The sequence below is a fragment of the Vombatus ursinus genome, unplaced genomic scaffold (genome assembly GCF_900497805.2).
Source record: "Vombatus ursinus unplaced genomic scaffold, bare-nosed wombat genome assembly UNPS02014821.1, whole genome shotgun sequence".
Classification (NCBI taxonomy): domain Eukaryota; kingdom Metazoa; phylum Chordata; class Mammalia; order Diprotodontia; family Vombatidae; genus Vombatus; species Vombatus ursinus.
The window spans coordinates 7,971,440-7,999,211 of record NW_020954599.1 but is presented as its reverse complement, the minus strand read 5'-3'; the positions used below and the strand labels follow the sequence as shown (position 1 = coordinate 7,999,211).

Here is a 27,772-nt window from a genome sequence, read left to right as displayed (position 1 = left end):
CCTTATATGAGCCCTACTCCCGCCATCCACTGCCTTTAGGCCTCTTTCCATGATGCTAAACAAAACTGGAGGAAAAAAAATCCTGAAACTGCTGACAGAATCCACTACAAATTTATGTTACTTAATCTCATCTGGCCCCATAGATGCAAAGTAATTGTCTTTTTTGTCTTCCTGAATCACTTTACCTGCTTGCCATGGAGATTTTTGCAAATCTTTTTATCTCACTTCAAACCTACCATTGCTCCTCCTTCCCCCACCTCGCCCATCTCATATTTCACTGAAAAAATGAGGCCATTCAGTGGGAGCTTCCTCTTCTCCCCTCTTCATCTATCTCCCAGATGCCTTCTGCTACTTTTTCTTAACCCCTGCTTTGGGTAATGGAGGGCCCTTCTTGCATAGTCAACGCTCTCTACATGCATACGGTCCCTTTCCATTCTGTCTTCTCCAACAGATTGCCCTCTCTTATCATCCCTTCTCTCTTAGAATGCTGCTTCCCTCCTGCCTACAAACATCCCATGTCGTCCCCCATCCTCAAAAACAAAAAGTTCACTTGATTCATCCATCCGAGTTAGCGGTTACTCTATATCTCTCCTTCTTTTTGTGACTCAGCTCTTTGAGAAGACCACCTATACTCAGTTCCTTCACTCCCTCACCTCTTGCTGTTCTAGATCCTTTTATAGTCCGTCTTCTGACCTCATCATTTACCTGAAATTCCTCCTGCCAAAGATACCAGTGATCTTTTAATTGCTAAATCTAATAGCCCTTTCTCAGGCCTCATCCTTATCAGATCTCTCCAGCCTTTGATGACATCAAATCATCCTCTTCTCATCTGTAAAATGAGGGTAATAACAGCGCCTACCTCCTGGGGCTGTTTTAAAGATAAAATAAGATAACATTTGTGAAGTGGTCTGTGTAAGTCTTGAAGTATTATATAAATACTAGCTGTTGTTCTTCTCTTTGAGCTTTTTTCTCTCTAGATTTTTATGACATGGCGCTCTCCTGGTTCTCCTACCTGTCTGAATTCTTCTTTCTCATTTGTGAAATCATCGTCCAGATCACACTTACTAATGGTGGGTGTCCCCCAAAGCTCTGTCTTAGGCCTTTTTCTCTTCTCCTGTACTGTTTTGCTTGGTGATCTCATCGGCTTTCCTAGATTCAATGATCATCTCCGTGCAGATGATTCTCAGATATTTTTGTCCAGTTCTAACCTCTCTCAACTGCCTATTGAACATCTAAAACTAAAAATGTCTCATAGACATCCTAAACTCAAACGTGCCCAGAATTGAAGTTGTGATCTTTCCTCCCACACCGTCCTCCCTACCTGCCCTTCCCATTACAGGCAAAGGAACCGCAATCCTCCCCAGTCACCCAGGCTTGCTACCTGGGTGGCATCTTTGACTTTTCAGTCTCACAGTGTGTTGCTGAGTCCTGTTGATTCTACCCAGCATTCCTTATATACTCCCCCTTCTCCCTGAGGCTGTCATTACCCTGGTGCAGGCCCCTCGTCTCCCCTCATACCTGGACTATTGCAATAGCCTTTGGTGGGTCTGCCTGCCTCAAGTATCTCTGTAGTTCAGTCTGTCTTCTACTCAGCTATCAAAGTGATCTTTCTTAAGTGCAGGTCTGACTGGGTCACACCCCTAGTCAATAAATCCAGTAGTTTCCTTTTACCCCCAGGATGAAATATAAATCCTCTGGCTTTTAAAACTCTTCAGAATCTTGCCCCCTCCTCCTTTCCCACTTTTCCAAACCTTTTGACATTGACCTGCATGCTGTCCCTCATACAGAACATTCCATCTCCCAGCTCTGTGACATTTTAGTGGCTGTCCCCTATGCTAGAAATGTTCTCCCTCCTTGTCTCTGACTCCTGGTTTCCCTGGCTTCCTTCAAGTCTCAGGCAAAATCCCACCTTTTGCAAGAAGCCTTTTCCAGTCCCCCTTCATGTGCTTTCTTTCTGAGATTATCTCCGTAATTTATCCTGCATTATGATTTGTTTGTTCATAGTGGTTTACATATTGACTCCTCCATTAGATTGTAGGCTCTTTGTGGACAGGATCTGCTTTTTACTTTCTTTGTTTCCTTAGTGCTTAGCATAGGACCTTGCCACATAGTAGGGAGTTAATCAATGCTATTTGACTGACTACTGGAAGTTTATTTCCCTGTTGTCCCTACAGAAAGAGTTAGTATTTTTCACGTAGAATCTTAAGCCAAAAGCAAACTAATGAATGGATGGATGAATGGATGAGTGAATGAATGAATAAAAATAAGCATCTTGGTACGACCTTTGATCCATGATTTGGGTGACTAACCCAAGCCATTCTCCTGGAGCTAGCCAGATAATTGGTATTTATGCCACAGTGATCACTCTTTGACCTCTAAAAACCAGATGAAGTCACCCACTCTTTCCCAATAATAATCCCATAGGAAATGTGGCTTCTTGGGTCCTGATAGCCCATAGCACCTGGCATCATAAAGAAAACTCTCTTCCCCTTGTTAGCTTGGGTAATGAGGAAGCATTCTGGTCCCATACATATGCTCATTCCCCTCAACCAGTTGCTTACACTCAAAGATCCCATAGTGTAGATTGGATGAAGGAGTAACAGATAAACCGTTTCTCCAAAAATCACCATGTTGAAACCCTCAAAAACAGAGAACATCTCTAACATACCAGAGATGGGACTTCACGTATGCCAAAAGGGATTCTGGGGTGATCCCAGAATGTACCCTTCTGGCTAGAGAAGGGAGATTTCCTGAGCAACACCAACCTTGGGAATTACCTCATAAGTAACCCCAAATTAAAAAGCTCCCAAGTTGAAGGGGCTGGAGGCTTTTCCTGTCCAGAGAAGGAAGATTTCCTGAACAGCACGCTTCTTGGAGAAAGATGAGCATCCCTTCTAGCAAAATGGATCTGTAGCTTGGGGAAGCAAGGGATATGAATCTTCGCATCCCCTCCCCTCTCCACTATTACAGTGAATGATTATGACGTGGGTCTAATAGGAAGTTCTGTGGTTTGCCTAACAGTGCTAAGACATGATTGACTTATGAGGGGACTTGATGGGTTCTTTTGGTGCTTTATATATTTCTTCTTATAGTATTCACTTGTGTATTCCTAACTGAAACTTCCACAGTGGGGTCACCATTCCCAAGTTCAAGGGTATGAACTCCTAAAACTATAGCTCAGCAGCCTCCACTGGTATATTTACCTCTACTTGTCAGCCAGAAGAAACAATTAGCTCAAAGTAAATGCATTTGCTAAGGTGACAGCAGTATCAGAAGCTTCCAAACATTTCCCCCCATAATCCTGGTATGTTTTTTTGTTTAGTAATTTTTCAATTGTGTCCGACTCTTCATGACCCCATTTGGGTTTTCTTGGTAAAGATACTGGAGTGGTTTGCCATTTCCTTCTCCAGTTCGTTTCACAGATGAGGAAACTGAGGCAAACAGGGTTAAGTGACTTGCCCAGGGTCACACAGTGTCTGAGGCTGGATTTGAACTCAGACAAGTTCCTGACTCCAGGCCCTGTACTCTTTCACAAATACAGCATCAGGGTAAGAGTAGGCACATGTAATCTATTGGTAATGAGACACACACACACAGAGGAAATACCTAAGGCCAAAGCAACACATGTCTCCAACACTGCAAAGCCTAATTGTCCTTTCTGTTCTTGTAGTATCTTCATGATGCAGTAGCAGGAACATGATCATGTAAAATAAGAGTACACTGAAAGTCTTTGGGAGCCTAAGCAATGCAGTCTCACCTCTCAGCAGAGTAGCATAGATTTTGGAATGAGACATCAACGTTTTGGACATGGCCCCTGTGATGATTTATTTTACAATTCTTTCTTGTTACAACAGAGGTTTCTTTTGGACTGATGGGGAGGAGAGGGGAAATCATAGGGTGATTACAATAATTTTTTCTAAAAAGAGCATCAATAGTTCATTTAAAAAGGGATGGGGGAGAAATTTTTTCCTGGAGAAAACTCCAGTTGAGGGTGGAATATGAGACAAAGTTGTGCAAAAAGACAGCTCCCAGGACAAAAGTCTGTCTACCTGAGACCCAGCCACACAACTCTCTTTGGGGCAGTTTCAAGTCCTTGGGACCCAATCAGGGATTGTCAATTATCCCATAGTAGATGCCCGTACTCAGCAGTGAGATATACTCAGACTGATGGAGAGGGAGGAGGACCCTCAATCCATCTCCTTTATGTTAGCATATATTAGCAACTGCCTTTTATGATTTTATTCTGTAATTTTATTCTTCCTGATTTATCAATAATTTAGTTATTTGTGACTTAAGCAAAAAGGCCCAAATTACTTTAATCAATTATACTTAAAGTCATATTAAAGGTTCAAATCATAAAAAAAAATTGAACTCTTAAGTTCATGTAATTGACAGTACTTAGGTCCATTTGGCATAACTTACAAATGCATAATGCCTTCCCCCCTTATCTCCAATATTAGTATCATCAAATATTTTTTCCCTAAATATTTCAGCATTTTGGAAAGGGTCAAAAGTATGCTTTATATAAAATTTCAGAACTTTAGAAAAAAAACTTTGCTTTTAAAAAGCTCATTTGTGTTTTTCTATTTTCTGTATATCTTTGAGAATAAGTTAATTCTGAGGTTTCACTTCATACCCAACAAGTGGGCAAATGTGGCAAATGATGGAAATGATCAATGTTGTAAGGAATTGAAAGACAAGGACGCTAGTACCCTGTTGAGAGAGCTATGAATTCATCCAGTATTCTGGAAAGCAATTTGGAGTTACAATAAAGTGACTAAAATGGCCATACCTTTTGAGAGCTGACTGCTAATGCATACTATGCCCCAAGGGGGTCAGTGATTAAAAGGAAGGTGTCATATACACCAAAATGTTTATTTCAGAATTTTTTGTACTAGTAAAGAACTAGACACAAAGTAGATGCCCTTTGATTGGAGAATGAGTAAACAAATTATTGTTATGTGAATATAATGGAATACTATTGTGCTGTAAGAAATGATGATGTAAGCAGAACCAGGGAAATAATATTTTTGCCTACAATGATGTAAAGATCAACAACAACAAAAAATGGAAACTGAATGCTGTGTAATTATTAATGACCAAACTTGGCCCCAAAGAAGAGAGATAAGACTGCACCTCTCTTCCTTCTTTGTAGAGTTAGGAGGGTTCTGAACACTGTATATAATGTCCAGCTTGATTGATGTACTGGTTAGTTTTGTTTAACTGGTTTTTTTTTCCTCTGTTATTTTTTGTTATAAGGGCTCTCTGATAGGAGGAAAAAGGAAGGAATATACTTGAAATGTAGTTAATATGAAAATGAAAGCTATCAATAAAATTTTTTACTCATACAAGAAAGTTGATAGTTTATTTAATAGAAATCATCTAGTAGCATTTTAAATTTAAATTCCCCCAATGGCCCTTGCCTTGGAACTGCAAAATAAATATATCCAATGGAAAGAGTCCCTAGAATCCAAATCTTTCTGCTATCCCATACTGCCCCTATACTGAATGCAGTAGTGTGCTGGTAAAATGTTCAACAACAGGCTGGGGTGTGTGTGGGAATATACCTCTGTCACACTTTTATATTTAATATGCACTATTTAGACTTCTTCCATTGCTTTTTTTTCCCCCAAGGCAATTGGGGTTAAGTGACTTGCCCAGGGTCACACAGCTAGTAAGTGTCAAGTGTTTGGTCTGAGGGTGGATTTGAACTTAGGTCCTCCGGACTTCTGGGCTGGTGCTCTATCCACTGCGCCACCTCGCTGCTCCCCTCCATTGCTTTCTTAAGTCTAGACAATCAACAAGAATAATAAATCAAGTCCTAATTTGTAAGGTTGGCCAGTTTCTCAGGTGTAAATGGTCAAATAAAATTTAACAATTGGCTCTAGTGAACTTTCTGGCTCCAACATACTCCTGATTGTATAAAACAAAACTGCTGCACAAGGTGTAATTTAAAACTAAACAAAAACAAACAAACAAAAAACTCCAGTCTCCCCTCGCTTCCTTTCTGAAAGGCTGGGTCTATCCTGTTTTATTTGGACATGTGAAATTGGGGGCTGGGAAGGAAGAGAGAAGCAAGTTGGGGAAGACATGATTGGGAGGCAGTTTAAGCACTTTAGGAAACCTTTTCTGATCTTCCCAGCTCCTATTGCCTTTACTCCCAAGCTACTCTGGATTTAACTATTTTTAGTTTATTCTCTTCTTTTTTTATTCTGTATCTACTTACATAGGGACACTTGTCTACCCTATTAGAATGCAAGCTCAGTAGGGATGATTCAACCCTTGTCTTGGCAAATAGCGGGTTCTTAATAAACGTTTGAGGCAGCTAGGTGGCCAAGCCTGGAGTCTGGAAGAATCATCTTTCTGAGTTCAAATGTGGCCTCCGACACTTACTAGCTGTGTGATCCTGGGCAAGTCACGTAACCCTGTTTACTTCAGTTCCCTCATCTGCCAAATGAGCTGGAGAAGGAAATGACAAACCACTCCAGTATCTGGGTCAAGAAAAACCCAAATAGGGTCAGGAAGAGGCAGACACGCCTGAAAACGACTGATCAGTAATAAATGCTGGTTGATTGATTGGCTGGAGTAACCAGGCTACCCTCACTACCCCTCCCCCACCCCCATTCGGTTGTCTTTGCATTTGCCTGGATTTTTTTCTTCAGTTTTCCCTCAATCCCTTTTCTCCATGCCATCTTTCTCCCGCCCCGCTCCCCGCCCTCTCCCCTCATTCACCTCCAGCCCCCTTAACAGAACAAACCCATTCCTCCAAATTGTCCACACTACCCGCGCCAAGGTATTTCTAGCACTAGGAAGACCAAACTGCATCAACTGACAAAAGTAGGATAGTAGGATGAAAATATTTACTTCAAAGTAAAAGGGTTTTTCTTAAGTTGACACTCTGGGCACTTGTAGTGCTAGCCAAGCAGTCTTCACCCTTTTCTGGAGTTCTTTTTTTTTTTTTTTTTTTTTTACCTAGGTGGTACAGTGGTTAGTGCCAAGCCTGGAGTCAGGAAGACTCATCTTCCCAAGTTGAAATCCAGAGCCCTGTGACCCTGGAGAAGTCGCTTGACCCTATTTGCCTCAGTTTCCTCATCTGTAAAATGAGCTGGAGAAGGAAGTGGCAAAGCACTTTAGTATCTTTGCCACAAATTAACTGATTTCAATATAAGTGCTTTCCTTCGTCACCCTTTGTTTTATTTTATGTATTTCTCCATACCGACAAAAGTCCAAGCCATAAAGAGGTGCAGAACTCTCAGGCTGGGGGAGAGTGCAACTTCTCCAGGGGAACAGCCCCAGCAAAGCGCATGCGCACTGGCTCAAATGTGCCCAGGCTTCCTTCTGCGTCGCGCAAAAAAAACCTCTGAAAAGCGGTTATGCGGCCTCGGCTCAGCTGACCTCGGGGGCGGGCCGGGAGGATCCGTGGGGTTCCCGGTGGTTCCCGACTTGCCCAGCCGCCTCTCCGGCTTGCTGCGCGGGTGCCCGGGATGGTGCCCGGGCCACAGACGAGCTGCCAATGCTTCCTCCTGCTGCCTCTGCTGCTGCTGCTGCTGCTGCTGGCGGCGGCCTCGCCGGGGCAGAGCCGGCCGAGCTCCGTCGGCTTCAGCTTGGCCGGCAGCTGGCTTCTCCGCAACCGGGACGGCTCCGTGGCGTTGGAGGCGCGGGTCCCGGGCTGCGTGCACAGCGCCCTGCTCCAGCACGGCTTGATCCAGGTACGGGGCGGCGCGCGCCTCGCCAGGGCTTCCCAGCCCCTGCCCCGCTCTGCGGGGGAAAATACGGCCCGAACGGTCGCTTTAGCGCCGGGTGGGCGTCCGAGTCCCCGCAGCCCGGCTCCGGGGTGTTCCACTGGGAGCGGAGGGAGCCCGGGCGGACGCTGGAGGGAGGGGGGAGGAGCTGAAATTGATCATGTCAGTTTCTGGCTCTGCTGAGTGAAAAGAGCAGCTATTGAGGACCATAGCCCAGTACGGTCCTTGACTTTGTGGGAGTGACTGGAGAAAAAGACCAGTATAGGGAGGCCTTGGTCAGAGTGGATAATTAATTGTGTAAATAATTACAAAGTGTGTGTTTTTAATAACCACCACCACCAAAACTGCACCTTTACTCCCCCCCCCCCAAAATCTGGATATCCCACATGAAAATAGTTTGTTTTAAAATTAACTCAGTATAATTTATAATCTAGGCCTTTTGGGGGGTGATGGTGGTGGTGATGAGGATTTAATAGGAACAGAAACAATATTACCAAAAGAAATGATTGTAAAAACATTTTGCTAGTTTTTTTTTTCCACTTTGGAAATTTAAAGTGGTAAAGAATAGGTAGGAAAAAATGTTTTACCTTCTTCCCTGGGATTTAGGTGGCTTTTCTTTTTCTTTAAATTTTTTTCTTTTTGACACCAAACTTCATATAACGAAGAACCGAAAACAGTGTCAGCATGAGAACGGACGTGAAAGCAATGGATAGTGGTAGTGATACAAAGCTGAGGTTTGGCTGGGCAAGATCTACAGCAGGCTAAGGGGACAAGGCACTCTAGGACAGTGTAAAATTGAATTCCTTCACCAGGGGATCAAGATGGCAAAGGGAGGAAAGCATATAGCAGGTGCAGGCATGATGGCCTGGGAATGCTCTGTATCACACTGCCTCCCTTTTATCATGAAAGGCCTCAACCTGTGTCTAGATTATTCTCTTAAAGATTTTGTAGAGTCGGGGAAATAAATAGCCAATATGGCCAACAGTTAATTGATATTTCCTTGGTCACTTTTTTTTTCAGTTATGATAAGTTTGTGGGCTTTTTTTTTTTTCCTGTAAGCATTTGGTATACTTTTTTTCTTTTAGATGTATTGGGAATCGAGTTTTCTAATTTGGAGTTGATTTTGAATTTCAGTTTGAATTTAAACAGTTGATTTAGAAATGACTCTTACATCAGTCACTTGTTATTTCCTTTCTGTTAAAATATAACACATTTCATTCCTTTTTTTGTGGTGACTTTTTGGTGTTTGGAATGACTGTCCAGTATCTTCCAGTTTTTTCATTGAGGAAGGTATTCGTGATATATAGGTGGAAGGCTTTTTTTTGATATACAAGCCTTTGGCCTCTCTTGTCTTATTTTTGAAGTTTTTTTTTTAAACAATGTATTGATGTTTTTCTGTCCTCTCTTTTGTATTTAAAGTCACCAAATATTAAAGTACATAATGGAGTAGTATTATATGTCTCTTTAATTTAGCAAAGTCAAGTGTATGGATTTGGAGAGGGGGAAAGGGGGAAAAGGGAGAGAGACAGAGGGAGAGACAGAGGTGGGGGGGGGAGGGAGAGAGTAACAATTTTAAATGGTCTAGAATTGTCTCCCACCATTCCACTCGGTGAGCATCTATCCTTGCTAACTTTCCCCATAAGCTTACAAGCCCCTGCCATACTCCCTTTGACCACCTTTTACTTTCTTTTGCCTGTTGGTGAAACAAGAACCAGATGTTCGCTGGTGTAATATTTATTGTAATCTCCCTCTGGTGTGAAGCTTGTTCAGAGTTCATACAGGTAGTTGTTCAATTATTTTCAGTCCTGTCTGACTCTTTATGACCCATTTGGAGTTTACTTGGCAAAGATACTGGAGTGGTTTGCCATTTCCTTCTCCAGCTCATTTTATGGATGAGGAACTGAGGCAAATGGGGTTTAAGTGACTTGCCCAGGGTCACACAGCTAGTATGTGTCTGAGGCCAGATTTGAACTCAGGAAGAGGAGTCTTCCAAACTCCAAGCCCAAGACTCTATCCACTGTGCCACCTAGCTGCTTATCTAGCTAGTAGCTATTCCATAATTCAGGTTTCTTTTTTTCATTATTAACTTGGTGACACTCAAACCCCCATCCCCCCAAAAAAACCAACCCGAGAATTAAAAAAAAAAGAAAAGGAAAAACTTTTGTTAAAAAACTGTAAATCTATAAACTTCAAATTACTCCACAGTAACATTTTAAAAATATTTGTATGTTAGCTTTGACAAAAATATATTTTTCGCTTCTATACCTCTTTGTGCTCCTTTAAGTAATAGTGTCTGATGTTTACCTATCACTTTAAAGTCAGCAAAACATTTCCTATCAAGAGTTCTTTGGGTAATGTCCTGAGATTACTATTATCCCCATTTTATAGCCATGGAAACTGAGGCTCTGAGAATTTAGGTAAGCAGCTCACCATCGTACAGATAATTTTTATCTGTATCACCCACCCATATCTTCTGAGTCCACCTGTGTTCATTACATCCTGCTCTTTCTGCAATCTAGGTGGTGCAGTGAATGAGTAGAACTTGAGGCCTAGAGTCTAGAAGATCTGAGTTCAAATGCTGCTTCAAATACTTATTAATGGGACCTTGGGTTAGTCACTTTACTGTTTGCATCAGTTTCCTCATCTGGAAAATAGGGATAATAAAAACACCTAACTCCTAGGGTTGTTGTGAGAATCAAATAAGACGATATTTATAAGTGCTTAGCATAGTGCCTGGCACATAGTGTATTTAGTATAGTATATTTATATAAAATATTAACTATTATTATTGTTATTTCTTCTGAGTATTTTTCTTTGAAATTTGTGACTTTATTATTTACTTTAATAACATAGTCCATATATTCTTTTCTGATTCTTTCTTTACGATATATGACTATATATAACTTTTCATGTTTCCTAGTAATCTTTGTATTTGTCATTTTTTGTTGTTGTTGAGTCATTTCAGTTGTGTCTGACTCTTTGTGACTCATTGGAGTTTTCTCCAGCTCATTTTATAGATGAGGAAACTGAAGCAAATAGGGTTAAGTGACTTGCCCAGAATCACACAGCTAGTAAGTGTCTGAGGCCAAATTTGAACTTAGGATGAATCCTCCTGATTCCAGGCCTGGCACTCTATCTACCACCTAGCTACACTTGTCATTTCTTATAGTGTCATAATATTCTTTTACATTTTTATACCACAATTTGTTTAACCAATCCTAATCATTGGTCAAAATGGGCTGTTTCCTTTTTTTTTTTTTTTTGCTGGCCTCCCTGTATGCCTAACCCCTTTCAGATCATCATTAGGCAATAGTCCTAATAGTTAGATCACTGGCTCAAAGGTTATGAACAGTTTGGTACCTTTCATTGTATATTATGGCCATACTGCTTTCAAAAAAGATGATCGCAACTCAGTTATCCCAGCAGTGCAAGGAGTGTTCCTGTTTCTCCACAGCCCTGGCAACATTCATTTTATTGTTTTGTAACTATCCTTGCCAGTATTCTTAGCATGAGGTGCTACCAAAGAATTGTTTTTATTTATATTTGTTTGCTATTAGAAAGTTGGAATACTTTTTCAAGTGGTTTTTGATGTGCAATCCTCTTTTGAGGAGTGCCTGTTGATCTTATTCCGTTATTTGTTCCAGTTCCTTATAAATTTTGCATGTCATATTTTTATTAGAGATTATTTATGGTAAATATTTTTCTCTCTTCTCAGAATTTTGCTTTTGTTTTGTAAAAACTTTTACATCATCAAATCCATCTATTTTGTCTCAAGTAACTGCTTACATTTAATAGCTGAAAAAAGTTTCCTTTAAAGTTGTTATATATTCCATTAATTTTTTTATCTAAAAAGATTTAGGGGGGCAACTACATGGTGCAGTAGATACAGCACCGGCCCTGGAGTCAGGAGGACTTGAGTTCAAATGTGATCTCAGACGTGTGACTCTGGACAAGTCACTTAACCCCAATTGCCTCGCCAAAAAAAAAAAAGAAAAAGAAAAAGATTTAGATCATTGATTTAATTTATGCTAACACAAATTGTATATCCAATCCCATTTCTTACTGTGTAACTATTCAATTTTTCTAGTGATTTTCATTTAATGATTTCTTGCCTCTATCTGTTATGATTGTGGCTTCATCAAACCTGCATCATCTGTTTTGTTTCTTTGCTATATTTTTTAATCTTCTTGCCCCAGATAATTTTGATAATTACTACTTAAAAGTATAATTTGAGATTGACTGTAAAGTTTTTTCATTCTCTCCATCAATAATTCCCCTTTATAATCTTGTCTGTTTCTTCTCTATACATTTTATCCCTTCATCTAATTTTTTGAAATAGCCCATTGCATTTTTGTAGCAAATTTCTTTTGTCACATTTTATATAAAATATTAATACTAAAAATCAATCATAAAGCAGTGTGTGAAGTGCTTCTGAGAGGACAGATCCTGTAATTTATCATTTCAGCAATGCAGATTTTCACATGATGGATTACCCTTAGTGACTTTTTTACCAAACTCAGAAAGAGTACCAGCCTCTCTAGCAAAGCAATCAGGTCATTAGAGAATGTCCCTGGGTTCTGGTCGCATTGTAGCCCATTGTTTTTTTTATTGTATCAACTATATAAATTAATTTTTATAGTATTGCCATCTTGACTATTGACTGGCCCCTGCCATGAACATTGGATAGAGTTCTATCCAGTTACTTAATTATTCCTTTATTTTTGTTAAAATTGTTTCATAGTTGTAGCTACACAGGTCTTGTGGTATGTGTCTTAGTTGGCATATCTGCCAACTAAATTTCTGACCATTTAATACATTTTATAATTTTAATAAATGATGTTTCTTTTTCATTTTTCTCTTAATTTCTGTGGAATACAGAAAGACTCATGGCTTTTGTGGGTTTATTTTAAATTCTGGTATGTTGCTAAAGTAATTTATCATCTGATTTTTGAAAAAATAAATATAGCACACTGGAACTAAATATGTAGCATGAGACACATTTTTGAATATACCCAATGTGGGAATTTTTTCCCCCTTAACTATGCTTGTTGCAAATGTTTTGTTTTTCTTTTCTTTCTTTATGCAAGGGGGGAGATGGGAGAGAGAAAAAATGCTTAGTTGAAAAATTTATTTAAAAATGAATATTGCATATCATTTTTTAGAGTAATATTTAACCCTGTATTTTCTAGTACTTATTCTCTCAATTCTTTTTCTTGTCTTATATCAAGTGGTAACAAATCAATCTCATCAGTTGATCCTTGAAGTAGATGCTCAAGAATTCCAAGAGTTAGAAACAAGCAGGGAATGCATTCCAGGTACAGGAAGATACCCTGTTCAAAGACACGTAGGATGGAATGCTGACTTTGGGGCCAAAGCCGGTAGTTCAGGGTTTCTAGAAAGCAGAGCTTGTGAAGAAGGGTTTTGTGAAATAAATCTGGACAGACAGCCTTTTAAATGCCTTGAGCTGAGGGTTTGTATATTATATTTTTGTCACATTTTAAAAGTTTTACCTCATTTTTTAAAGTTAATAAGTATTTACTCTCTTCCTCCCATTATTGCCCCATCCTTGTTTTGAAATCAGTCTCTTGTAGCAAATGTGTATAGTTAGTAAAATCAAACTCCCACATTGACCATGTCCACAAATGTTTCTCATTCTTCATCTAGAATCCATCCCCTCCCTCTCAGGAGGTGGGTAGGTAGCATGTGTCATTATAAGTCCCCTGGAGTCCTGGTTAGAATTCTTAGGTCTTTTAAAGTTGTTTTTCCTTTAGAATGTTATTTTGTAAATTGTTCTTCTAGTTCTGCTTATTTTACTGCATCAGTCCATACAAGGCTCCTCAGATTTCTCTGAAACTGCCCCTTTCATCATTTCTTATGTCACCAATCTATTACATCCCAGGTGATGGAGCATCCTTTTAGTTTCCAGTTCTTTGTCTCCACAAAAAGAGGTACATGATGTTTTTGTACATGTGGGTTCTTTTCTTCTTTTCCTGATAGCTTTGGAGTCTAGGCCTAGTAGCAGCATTATTGTGTTGAGTAGCTTTTTGGGACATAACTCGAAATTCCTGGAAAGGTTTTCTTATTGATATAATTTTGTGTAGTTTATATAGAAGAGCCAGCATATCATGGTGAGTCAAGTCTAGGACTTGAAGTTAGATTGTTAAGAGTTTTAAATCATGCTTTTGGCACTTACTAGCCGTGTGCTGGGAGGCAAGTCACTTAGCTAGTATCTGCTTAGGCATCTCCCTGGGATTTATCTACTAAGGCCTACATAGGTTGTGGTCTATGTTGGTGGAGAGAGTTTCCATATTGGGAGTTCTTTACATTAACCAAATTGCAAATTGTTCCAGTGCAAAAATTGTTGTAAAGGTGTTGGAACTGTTTGAGCCTATTGGATTAGGGACCAGCCTTTGGAATTTGGGGCCTATGGTTTTCAAAGAAATCTAGTGAGAATAGTAAGAAGAGATAGAATATCAGTGATGATCTTATGAAAAGAGCCCCAAACTGGAACTTTGGAGACCTTTGTTCTACTCCTGGCTCTGCCCCTTAGAACCGTGTGACCTTGGGGAAGTAATTTAATTTCTTCCAGTGCTTAGTCTCTTCTGGAAAATGGCAGAATTGGCTCTGTTGGTCTTAAAGTCCCATTTCATCTCTAAAATTCAGTGATTTTTAAAGGGCAGTTGAACTGAACTCACATTCCTTAAATGTTCCTCCTAGGAAGGGAGAGTAGAAGCATTGTTTTTGAGATCCATCTCTGGTTGGAAATAGATGCCCAAGGACAAGGCTATTAGCCATTTGTTGATAATTTTTAGAAGGATAAAGCAGGTGATAGATAAGACTCCATTCCTTTGTCCCTTAAGCCCTACCCCCTCTTCTGTTTCTTTTTGCTGTGTTCTCTTATTGACACTAGATATTGACCACCCTCTGTGACTCTTGGCTTCATGTGACTCTGTAGTCACAATCTTGTAGCCTTTGTCTTAATGGTATACTAGAATTTTTCTTTTTATCAAGTGATCTGGGCTGTTAAAAGCTGTGGCTCCACACTCTGCACGTGTTGGTCACAAGACCAGGTGAGTCAAGTGATTGGAGTGGGGGATTCCAGGGAGTGAGGGATCCATGTGGAGAATGAGCAAACTGTGGTCCTCTCTGCCTGGACAGAGAACAGGAAAATTGATTTGGAATGGAGAATTACGCTCCAGTAAAGTTTTACAAACCTGATTTCATATCTTTTAGGCTGCTACAAACCAAGATTTTCAAAATAATGCTTTGCGGTAATATATGGGGTGTCCCAAAAGTCTTCATGCAATTATAAGCTGTGCTGTCCCAGAAGTGTTATGGTATAGTGGAAAGAGTACAGGGTTTGGATAGAGTAATTGATTATAATGAAAATGATGATGACAATAAAAATATTAGTATTTTTAACTGTGAGAGAATTCACCTCATGGAGCATCAGGTTGACATTCAGCACTGGACTTGGATTCAGGAAGATGTGTTCAAATCCTGCCTCAGATACTTACTAGCTGTGGGACCTTAGACAAATCACTTAACCTTTTATAGCCTCAGTTTCCTCATTGGTAAAAATGGGGACAGTAGTAGCACCTGTGTGAATCAAATGAGATAACATTTGTCAAGCTCTGTGCAGATCTTAGTGTGCTATATATAAATACTGTTGTTGTTGTTGCTGTTATTGTTAAAGCATTGTACTAGTCAGAGATGAGTACTAGTGCTCTGGTGGGGGCTTCAAACAAGTCTTTTGGGAAGTGGGCCAAAGTGAAGGGAAGAATTTGCTCAGCAGTGGTTGGAGTACTAGAAAGTGTCCTAGGAACCCTTTAGGAAGGCTTTGGTTTGTATTTCAAATCACAATCCAATGTTGCAGCCTTATATGAGGGTTTTTCTACACGTCTTCTTTTAGCTTCAGATTGCAGTCAGGGTATCTTTTTATGCTTTTTGTAGCACACAATGATGCAGATAGTGAAATCGGGAAAGCTTAATTTAAATACTTTTAACTATACATTGTTAGTACATATTTGTCTATAGTTGCATTTATTACTGAGTGTCTAGCTAGCTGTTTTAAAAATTATTTCCCTATACTTAGTTTTTCACAACATGACTACTATGGAAGTGTTTTGCATGACTACACATGTATAACCTGTATCGAGTTGCTTGCCTTTTCAATAAGGGTGGGTAGGGAGGGTGGAAGAGAGAAAATTTGGAACCTAAAGTTTTAAAAACACATGTTAAAAAAATTGTTTTCACCTGCAACTGGGAAATAAGAAATACAAGAAACGGGGTATAGAAATCTATCCTGCCCTACAGGAAAATAGAAGGGAAAGGGAATAAGAGAAGAGGGGAGAGATAGAAGGGAGGACAGATTAGGGGAAAGAGTATTCAGAATGCATGCCATCTTGGGGTGGGGGGAGGGATGAGATGGGGAGAAAATTTGGAACTCAAAATCTTGTGGAAGTGAATGTTGAAAACTAAAAATAAGTAAAAACAAAAAACAACAAAAAAAATTATTTCCCTCTTCCTCAGACTACTTAAATGATAACCTTCTTGAAGGCAGAGAATTCCTTTTTTTAACACCTCTGTAGCTACAGCAATATGGCTCATTGAGCATTAAAAAAAAACAAAACAAAACGCCTAGAGGGCCTTTAGTGTGAGCAGACACAACAAGCCTGACTGGGCCTTAGGGGTAACTGCTGTTCATGATTTGAGGTTCTATAGGCTTCAAACTGTTGCTGGCTGGAGTGAATTATAGGGCAGCCAATGGTGCAATGGATAGAGTGCCAGGTCTGAAGACAAGAAGACTCATCTTTCTGAGTTCAGATCCGGCCTCAGACACTTAATAGCTGTTTGACTCCTGGCAAACCACTCCAGTATCTTTGCCAGGAAAACCCCAAATGGGGTCACAAAGAGTCAGACACCACTGAACAGCAGGCTGAATTATGCTCCTTGACCATACATCTTAAGATCACTGGTTTTCCTGTCAGTGTATTATTCATCTTCACCTTTTTTTGGTTGCTTGCCAGTTGTCAGGGGTTCTGAACCTTTTTTGGGTATGTGTGTCATGGATCCCTTCAGCAGACTGATGAAGCCTGTGGACCTCCTCTCAGTAGTTTTTAAATGCGTGAAGTACATAAGATTACAATATCAAGTCAATAAGCATTTATTAAGCACCTATTATTAACAATAACTAGCAGTTATGTAGCACTTCATAGTTTGTGAAGCACTTTACATGTATTTCATTATTTCAACATCCCTGAGAGATAGGTTCTATTATCATTCCCATGTTACATATGAGGAAACTGAGGCAGATGATGGGTAAATGACTTGCCTAGGGTCATATAGCTAAGATGTGTCTGAAGCTGGATTCAGACTCTTTTTATTGACTCCAAGTCCACTGCTCTATCCACTAGGCCATCTAGCTGCCTGCTATGTGCCAGGCACTGTGATAAGCCCTGAGGGTGCAAAGAATGGCAAAAAACCAAAACAAAACAGTGCAATAAGCTCGTATTCTAATGCAGAAACAACAAACAACTAAGGAAACTGTTGAAATATAGTTAGCAAAATCCTTTTTTTTTTGTAAAGTTTACTAACTAGATTCAGACTGTCTGATTTAGATAATGGAATTACTAAGCAGGGAGTATGTCCAGGAAATGTCTAACAGACAGTGAAAATACAGTACTTAAAAACAAACAACTGTTATCAGTTCTATTAAGTTTGAGGTTGAGTGCAAATGAAGTTTCTCTTACAGAATTAGGAATAAAAAGGCTCCAACTGGTCAGGGATTCTACAGGTTAAGCAGGTCTAACTCAGTGCAGGTCAGAAGCATATGCAGTATGTTGTAAATGGAATCATTAAAGGGATGCTGTAAGTATTGCTAGACCATGTGTCATTTGGGCCTTTGACACAAAAGACCTCTTTAATTTTTGGGGGGGGAGGGGCAGTGAGTTTCTGTGTGTGTGTGTGTGTGTGTGTGTGTGTGTGTGTGTGTGTGTGTAGTGCTTCTTTAAACAAGTTATAAATTTTTTAAAAATTAATTTTTTCTCCCTCCTGATTGCACCCTTCCGTTAAACAATAATAATAAAAAAAAGATAAAATCTCTGCAACAAACGTGCATAATGCAGAAAAAACAGATTCCCACATTGTCTGTGTCCAAAAATATTTTTCATTCTGCATTTAAGCCTATCGGCTTTCCTTCAGGAAGTGAGTGCAGTGCTTCATCTCTATTTTCCTGAACTTATGGCTTATCATTGTATTAATTGGGTCCTTCAGAGTTCTTAAGGTTTTCAAAGTTGTTTTTTTTTAATAATGTTATCATTGTATAAATTGTTCTAGTTTTTTCACTTTACTCTATACCAGTTCATAGAGGTCTTCCCATTTTTTTCTGAAACTGTCATTTTTGGGAATCATTTTTTTTTATGGAAACAATATTGCATTACATTTCTTTATCATAATTTGTTTAGCTATGCCTTAACTACATAACACTTCTTTAGCTTCCAGTTTTTAGCCACATTAAAAAGAGGTACTACCAATATTTTTGCATATAGGTATCCTTTTCTCTTTCTTTGATCTTTTTTGGTCATAGACCCCTTCCAATTGAACAAATAGGTGTACCTTTCTGTATTTCTCTTGCCTCCTTTGTTTTCATTTCAAAATGTCTACTCATATGTGACCTTTTCATTAAAAATCCTTAGAAATACTTTATTTGATCAAAGGTCCATTTTCCCTGGTAGTTTTTTTTTTTTATAAACTTTGTTTTTGTGGATAGAATATTCTTGGTTGTAAACCTTTTTATATTTTACCTTTTTAAATATTGTATTCCTACATCTCCTTTTCTTTGAAAAAGTAACTGCCAAGTCTTTTGCGATCCTTAACTGTGGCTTCTTGGTACTTGAACTTTTTTTGGGCGGAGGAGGGAGGTTATTTGTAATGTATATTTTTTTAACTTGGAAAGTCTGGATTTTGACTATAACTTTCCTGATAGTTTCAATTTTGGTATTTATTTATGAGATAAATGGTATATTCTTTCTATTTTCACTTTGGTTCTAAGAGTTCTGGACAGTTTTCACTTACAATTTCTTGAGATATGGTAACTAGGCTTTTTTTTTGGTCATGATATTCTTACATTATGTTTTCTTGACCTGTTTTCCAGGGTAAAAAAAAAATACCTTGATGCTTATGTATTCTTTCTTTTCCCCCCTAATCTTTTGATTTTATTTTAATATATCTTTTTGTCTCATTGAATTGATTTGGCTGGCCCAGTCTAATACTTAGGACAGTCAGTTCTTAGGCACGGTAAGGTTTTCCACCACCTGTTCTAAAGTGTAAAATCTCCTTGTTCTTCTTTCCTTCCTAGCTATTCCATTTTTAAATTTCCCTTCATTTCTTCCAGGCATGCTTATAATCCTTGTAGGGGTGTGTTGTGGGATGACTCTCTTCCTCAGGGTTTACCTCAAGGTATCTTTCAGTCCAAAGTATTTCCTCACATTTGGTGTTTTCCTTGGTTTGCTCATTTCAGTAGCTCCTGTGGGTAGATCGAGGCTGTATGGGGTGGGGGTGGGACATGTGCTTGGGTCAAACTCCTGAACCGCAGAGGCAGACCATGCTTGGGCTTCAGTGTGGCAGTAAAGACTAGATCCTATTCTCAATGTTTCTTTTTTTTTCTTTTTTTTTTTTGGCTTTTTTTGGTGAGGCAGTTGGGATTAAGTGACTTGCCTAGGGTCACACAGCTAGTAAGTGTAAAGTGTCAGAAGCCAAATTTGAACTCAGGTCCTCCTGACCTCCAAGGCCAGAGATCTATCCACTGTGCCACCTAGCTGCCCCTTCCCTGTGTTTCTTTTCAAACTTTGTTCTGTTCCTTCTGTGCATTTAAAAAAGAAAAAGTTTCAGCGGCCATCTTTTGTCAGATGTTTCATTTTAAATATTTTTGGGAATCTTATTTTGTTGGAGGGAGGGTTAATAGTTTAAACTCTTTATCTCTACAGCCAAGAGTTCAGTTGTTCGGTGTGATATAGCTTTTTCAATTTTTTTGTAACATTGTTAATTAAATACTTTTGACTTTTATTTGTACCTGAAGGATCCTTACTATAGATTTAATGACCTGAATTATAGTTGGATCTCCTTGGATAACTGGATCTACAGCAAGGAATTTAGGATTCCCTTTGACTTCAGGTATGTAGTTTTTTTTTTTTAACTTTTAATAATAATCTTTATAGACTGAATATTGGAATAAAGTATGATTCAAAAGCCATCTCTTAAGTATCAGTCATTTTATAAAGTGTGCTGCTTGCCCTTCCCCACCTCCCCATGCTTGTTCATCTTACATTTGGAAGTCTAGAAGTCAGATTAGTCTTTTGAAATACTGAATTTTGTCATGTGTTTCCTGACCTGAGAACTGAAACAAGACAAGACCTTCCTACCTAGATTTCAAGATGCTTCTTAATATGTCACCTCTCTATATTATGATCTTCTTTCTCATCATTCCAGAGCATAAACCCTTCATTTTAGTTAATCTCGACACCTTAATGTTGCCCATAAATGTCATACTGGTTCCCATTTCCTTGACTTTGCTTATACTATTTTCCTGCCTCCACTTTCCTCTCCCATTATATCACTTTACTAGGTTTTAGGGCCAAGCTTAGGTCTAACCTTATTAGGAAGCCTCCCTGACCAGTCCATATTGACTACTCTAATCCATCTTCCTTTCATAGGCTTCTGCAGTACTTAGTCTGTACAATGCTGTGTAACTCTTAATTATATTCTACTCGGTATTGTTCTTTCTCTGGTTCTTGTACATTCTTCTTAATTGCCCAATTAAATTTTTTCAACTAAATTTTTTTAAATTAATAAGCATTTATGTTTTCTCCCTCCCATTGAGCAAGAAAAAAAAGAAAAAAACCCTTGTAACAAATATATGAGTAGACAAGCAAAACAGATTCCTACCTTGGTCATGGCTAAAAATAAATGTCTCACTCTGAATTTCCTAATTGGATTGTAAGTTCCTCTGGTGTAGGATAGTGTCCTCAGTAGGTCTTACCGGAGTTTTGAGCATGTGATGGTAACTCAAGAAATACTTGCTGGTTGAAGTTAGGGAGTTCTTTAGTTTTAATAGTAATATTTATATTCTACTTTATACTTCTGAAAGCTCACACATCTACTATCCCATTTATATTCAATCCTATGAGATGCGGGATTTCAAACACATCGAAATGATGTTATTCTTTCTAATGAAAAGTAATGTATTCTGTACAATGGAAATTCACAGAAAAAACTATATATTTGACATATGGTGGAAAAAAAATTAGAAATTCTCCCTGAGAGCAGCTTTTCAATAATAATGTTTGTCCCATAAAATGGTCGTACACCTTTATTTCCATTAGCTAGTAAGGAAAGTTTTCTTGAGATGTTACTATCAGCATTAAATGATATTTTAATTAAAATCTTTTTCTTTATTTTTCCTAGCAAAGTGCGAAAAGTAAATTTGATTTTCGAGGGAGTTGATACAGTTGCAGAGGTTCTACTCAATAATGTCACTGTTGGGAAAACAGACAACATGTTCAATAGATACGTAAGTAAATAGTGTCCAGAAAGAGGAATAAGGGTTAGGCTTTCCCTTTACATATGTTAACAGGATTTTATTGAGCCAGTCTGTTACCTGGAAATGACAGTAACATTTTCAAACTGCCAGAGGGCAGATGCCATCTTTTCTCTGCTCTTGGATAAACTCTACCCCTAGTCTGTGCTGTGGAACTACACACCTTTTAGGAGGCCGATAAGTTTGAATTTTTGTCACTGAATACCTAAGTGTTTTCAGAGTTTTCACATTAAAAAAGATCGATTGGTTTTGGTTTTGGATGAAGCTTGTACTTCAGATTTGTTTCTTTTTACGCTTTCATTCCAGGATTGCCTATAATCGTAGTGGCATTATTTTTCATTATCCAACCAGTACACAGAGCCTAGTGCAATGTGAGAACTGCCAATGTGTAGGGAATATTAAAGACAGTCATTTTCTGAAGGAACACGGAAGTTGATTGTTATGGAAATTCTAGTAACCTATGCAATCTACCACCTAATTTAGGACTGCTTTCTGTAATAAAATATTTAATTTAGTAGGTATGTCACAAATACGAATCCACTTTTTTCATACTATTACACTAGGCCATCCCTAGATGGAATTTGAATTCTTTCTGCATAATTTTTGGAAAGTCTAAAATAGAACATTTGGTAAGAGTGGCCATACCTGTGGGTCCATGTATATCAGTCCCCTCACATCCTTGCTAGAAAAAAGTGCCACGAAGGAAATTTTCATCATGAGAGCACAGTGAAGAGCATCTTCTTGAAGAAAAGACATAAGGATACTATGTCACGAAGGGTAGCACTCCATGCATAGTGCAAATGATGGACAACAAGGAAGGGCCACCCTCGGAGACCTCATGGCCAGGAGGAGTGACTCTTATCAGCTGTCATCTGCTAATCACACACATCATTCACAAACCATTTGTATAGAGAAAAAATGTTCAAGGAAAAGTCAAGGATTAAAAAAAATTTTAAAAAGCATTTCCAAATACAAAGGAGAGCCCCAAAAGAGGATTGTACACGAAACTGCAGATTTCTACTTCCTCTAGCTTGTTTTTCTTTTCAAGTATAGAAGAGATTTGGCTGGTAACTTTCAAAACTGTCCCGCTTGTTTGGGTTCTTTTCCCTACATTTAAAAAAATGCTTCAGTGACACCCTCGCTTCATTGCAAGAAACAGGAACAAAATACATTGCATCAGATACACATAGTGAAACCAAACAAACTTCCACATTGTCTGTGTGCAAAAAATAGCTTGTTCTGTGCCTTGAATTAGTCACCTGTCTCCTGAGAGGTAGGTAACAAGTTTCATTGCTATCACTGTTATCTCTGGAGTATTTCAGACTTAAAATGTTGTTTTATGAATTATTCTGGTTCTACTCACTTCCGTATACATGGCTTCATACAAGTCTTCCAAGGTTTCTCTGAATCCATCCCTTTCATCACTTCTTTATGTCACAGTCATATTACATTACATTCATACTATAATTTGTTCAGTCATTCCCCAATTGATGGTCACCCCCTTAGTTTCCAGTTTTTTGCCACCACAAAAAGTTCTTCTATAAATATTTTTCTATGTAGGAGTCCGTTTTCTCTTTCTTTGGTGTCTTTGAGGTCTAGGCTTAATAGTGGTATTGTTGGGTGAAAGGGTATGCACAGTCTAGTGTCTTTGGGGGCGTGGTTCCAAATTGCTTTCCACAATAGTTGGACTAATTCAGCGCTCCTCTAATATTGAATTAATGGGCCTCTTTTCCTCCAGTCCTTCCAATAGTTGTAATTTTCCCTTTTTTGTCCTTTACCAATCCTCTGGGTATGAGATAGAATGTCAGTTGTTTTAATTTGCATGTTTTTAATTATTAGTGATTCTGAGCATTTTTTCTTAAGTCTGTTGATAGCTTGAATTTCTTCCTTTGGGAACTGAGTATTCACATAAAAAGTGGCGTATTGTAGAAAATTATATTGATCTTTTTTCTTCAAGTTTGAGAAGTAGATTTTTTTAAAAAATAGAAATTCATGTTCCAGTTTATATACCCATTCCAGAATTAGGATATGGAAACACATATTTTCTGTCTTTTTTTTTTTTTGGCTTTTTTCTGGCTTTTTTTTTCTTTCCTTTCTTTCTTTCTTTCTTTCTTTTTTTTTTTTAAATTTCCAAATTGTAAGGCTATTAACTGACTTTGAAGGATGAAGTCTTCAAACAGTAATGAGTACTCTCAGACAGCCTTGTATCCAATAAGTTGCCTCTGTGTGTGTGTGTGTATGTGTGTGTTACTGTTTATTTTTAGAACTATCATTCTAATAAGAGGAAGATAGAATTTGTACACCTTATTTGGGAGAACAGTTAATTTAGGACAGAGGTAGTATGGAACCAAATTGCATTATGGACTGGATTTTTCTACAGAGCACTTGAATGCTTTTTCTTTTTTTTTCTTTGTCACAAATTTCTGTATTTATTTAAATTTTGCAAATCAGTCTCATTATTTCTATTTTTCTATTTCTTTTTTCCCTTTTAACTCAGACCTTTGATATTACCAAGGAAATCAGAGAGCTCAACACCATCAAGCTTCTTTTCCAGTCAGCAGTTTCATATGCTGCTCAGCAAAGCAAGGCTCATGCAGAGTACCGGATACCACCCGAGTGCCCTGACCCTGTCCAGAAAGGAGAGTGCCATGTTAACTTTATTCGAAAGGTAAAGGTTTGGGCTTGGGGATAAAAGTGAACACAGACTAATTTAAATATACACTTGTACTATGAAATGATTCCACTTCAGCTAATGCTATTCCATTTTTCTCCCAGTTATGGATAGCTAGACAGTAACAATTTAAATGAGAACAGAGTGGCCAGATTCCCAGGCCCATTGCTAAAAACTGTCTAAGTCAGAGAGTGTTTTGTGTTTTTTGTCTTGTGGTCCAAGACTGTGAAATTTATTTTTTTTAAGAAGTAAGAAAAAGGAGGAAAATTTTTCTCCTCCCTCCCCCCTTTTGTTTTGCTAAGCTGGAAATGCACTGGTCACTCACAGGCCAGATCCCACCACTGATTGTCATGGAAGCTTTGATCTTCTCTGTTTTTGACCTGATTGGTTCACTTCTTTCTAAGTAGTCAGGCACAAGTGGACCTCACCATATTGATACCAGACTTAGTACAGATACCAGTTGACTGTAGCCCTACAATGCTCAAGTGATAAGCCCTGTAGCAAGGACTACGGGTGTGTATCACCACACCTGGCATGGAAAATTCCTTTTCTTATTATTCTTACAAGTGCTGGACTTTGTGTTTGAACTTGAAATATGAACCAATTTTGGTTTTGCTTGAAGATTGATAGGCAAATTGATTTTCATAAATGGAAGGATGGGAGAGTTAAGCAAAATGAGGTTGGTTAAAATTAGTTTGTCATAGACATTGGTCTCTACCAATGTTAAGGGTCTTGGTGGAATAATTTAATTAGTACAATTCTATTTGGGGAGGAGGGACAAGCGGGAGTTGGTAAATACATTTGACTTAATTCCATTAAGAATCATCACATTTAAGAATTGTCTTATATATTCATATGTTTGTTTCCCTGTTCTTTGTGATTATATTTAAACTCAGATAATTGGGATTATTGGGATAATTGGGATTTGGTAGCTACCAGGTAGTTAACTAATATTTCCTTATTAATGTAATGAACTAAGACAAAAGAAATGCAAGATAGTCCAATGGCAATTGTGTGTCAGCATTTCTGACAATTTTGTATGGTGCTGCTTCAGTCATGATGCTCTATATAGACAGATCTTTAAAAAAGGACCCTTTGGATGATTTTCATCAATCTCTAATCAAAATATTTGTTGTTTCTTGGGTTTACAGGAACAATGTTCATTTAGCTGGGACTGGGGTCCTTCCTTTCCTACTCAAGGAATATGGAAAGATGTTAGAATTGTGTCTTATGATATTTGCCACTTGGATGACTTTACTTTTACTCCTACTTATGGTAAGAGTGGATGATTTTTTTAAAATAAATTTTTATTGGTATTTTTGGCTTTTGCAAACTTGTCATGGTATCACTGTCCCACCCAAATTGTGGAGAGTCACCTCATATGACAATTTTTTTTAAAAAAAGAGGAAGAAAATGAATAAAATGGATTCATACATTGAAAATATATGCAGTGTTCTGCACCTGTGGATCTTCCATCCCTCTTCAAAGGATTGTGTCTGGGATATCTTTTCATGTCTTTTCTTTAGGGCCATGCTTGTTCTTTGTAATTTTGTAGCATTCACTTTTGATTGTTTTATGGTTGGTTTTTCCATTTATGTTATAGTCATTGGGTATATTCTTTTCCTGTCTTTTACTTCATCCTGCATCAGTTCATGTAAATCTTTGCCTGCTTATTTGTATTCATCATAGTCTTCATTTCTTTCAGCATAAGGTGATTTGTTTTTATTGCAGATGGTGGTTGAACTTCTGGGCTATAAAAAGTTGCTGTGTTTATAGTTCTGGGAATTTGGGGCTTGTTTTTCTTTTTTAGAACTTATGACATAACTTTTTAAAAATTGTGGAAATCATTCCTACGTTGTATTTAAGTGGGAAAAATTCTTAAGATAGAGCAGGAGAGAGACAAGCACTAGTTATATAGATCTGGGAGCCATCTCATTAGAGATGGTAATTAAGCCCATGGGAGCTGATGAGGTCATTGATAGAGTGTAGAGGAAGAGAGGGCTTGGGATTTATCTTAAGGCACACTTGTATGGCTGGGTAGAGTTCAACATTCATTCAACAAATATTGGATATAATAATAGTCTGAATAAAGATTTCTCCAATATAGGTCCCCCCCTAAAGTGAGATCTTTGGAGGAAACTTATATCTATATGTAGATTTATTTTATAGATATAATATGGTGTATATATATATATATACACATACATTGTTATTATATATAGATCTATAAATAGATCTATATAATAAATCTTTATATATCTACATCTATACACACATAGATTATATTTAGATATATAGATATAGATTTCCTAGCTCTATAGATTTATTATATAGAGCTACAGATATATGCATCTATAGATCTATATAAGAAATCTATATCTATCTACATGCATACACTAAGAAATCTATATATATCTACAAGTATATACATGCATATAGTTGTATATATAGATATATGTAGATATATTAAACAGATTTATTCTATAGATGTAATACATTATATATAGATCTATATCTATATCTACATTTATTATGTAGATCTTTAGATACATAGATTTATATATCTATAGATCTATATAACAAATATATACCTGCATCTCTGCACACACAAATGTATAGATTATATATGGATCTATAGATATAGAATTATTCTATAGATATATAGTTCTATACTTATGTAGACATATCTATAGATCTATAGAATAAATCTATACAGCTACATTTATACATCTATATACAGATTTGGCTATATAGATTTATCCTATAAATCTATTTTATATATAGAGTTATAGCTACATAATATAGATTTATATCTGTACATCTACATCTATACACATATATAGATTATATGTAGATATATTGATCTGGATTTATAGATCTATCTACAGTTATTATATAGACCTATAAATATGTTGTATAGATCTATAGAATAAATCTATTTCTACATATAATCTATGTAGTTTTATAATGTGTGTATAGATGTGCACTGAAAAATAATTATGGAAAATTATTATAAAAACTAATCTAATAAACATTCATTAAATTCCTGCAATAGATGAGGTACTGGGCTAAGCAGTAGGATACAGTTAATAAATAGAAAGACAGCTCCTGCCCTCCAGGAGCTTATAATGTAAAGGGGGAGACAATCTACAAGAAGAGGTAGGAAAGGCGGGGAGCCCAGGGGGTACTTGGGTACCGTAACCCTAAAAACCCTGAACTATTTGGCAAACAATAAACTTTTTTTTATGTTCTCAATAATCATCAACAAAAATGGACTTTTAGACATACAAGAAAAAATAGGATTGTTAATAAACTATAATATGCAATTATTTTGAAACTGTATATTAAATTTAATACATTAATCATGTCTTTGTGTCCTTTTCTGAACTTTCTTTTCTTCTGTGTATTTAAAATGTTTTATTGTTGTTCCTATTTTTGAAGCTCTATCACCCTCAAGTGTTTCAGTTTTTTGCCCTTCTCTGATTCCCTCCCCCCAAATAGAAGCTCTCCCTAATAACAACTCAAAAAAATAATACTCTGGCCATTGTTCTTCTGGAACTCTAGTCTGTCCCTTCTCCTGGGGAGGCAGGCTTCATAATTAGTATTCTAGAGCCGTAATTGTTCACTGCATTTATCAGAGTTCAGCAGATTTTCAAAGTTGTTTTCCTTTATATTGTTGTGGAAGTTTTTCTCCTGATTTTACTCAACCCAATCTGCATAAACTTATACAAGTCAGCTGAGGTTTCTTCGAGTTGGTTATAG

At 37.8% G+C, this 27,772-nt stretch overlaps 1 protein-coding gene across 1 annotated transcript in view; it reads left to right on the top strand.

Annotated features, from left to right (window-relative positions):
* Positions 1–7,365: 7,365 nt before the first annotated feature.
* Positions 7,366–27,772, top strand: part of MANBA (mannosidase beta) — a 111,282-nt gene continuing 90,875 nt past the window's right edge. Inside the window, exons 1-5 of the mRNA XM_027837602.1 lie at positions 7,366–7,709; positions 19,822–19,916; positions 21,207–21,312; positions 23,837–24,007; positions 25,162–25,285. Coding sequence (XP_027693403.1) covers positions 7,485–7,709; positions 19,822–19,916; positions 21,207–21,312; positions 23,837–24,007; positions 25,162–25,285 — 721 coding nt within the window. The 5' untranslated portion in view covers positions 7,366–7,484. The remainder of the gene's footprint in view (positions 7,710–19,821; positions 19,917–21,206; positions 21,313–23,836; positions 24,008–25,161; positions 25,286–27,772) is intronic.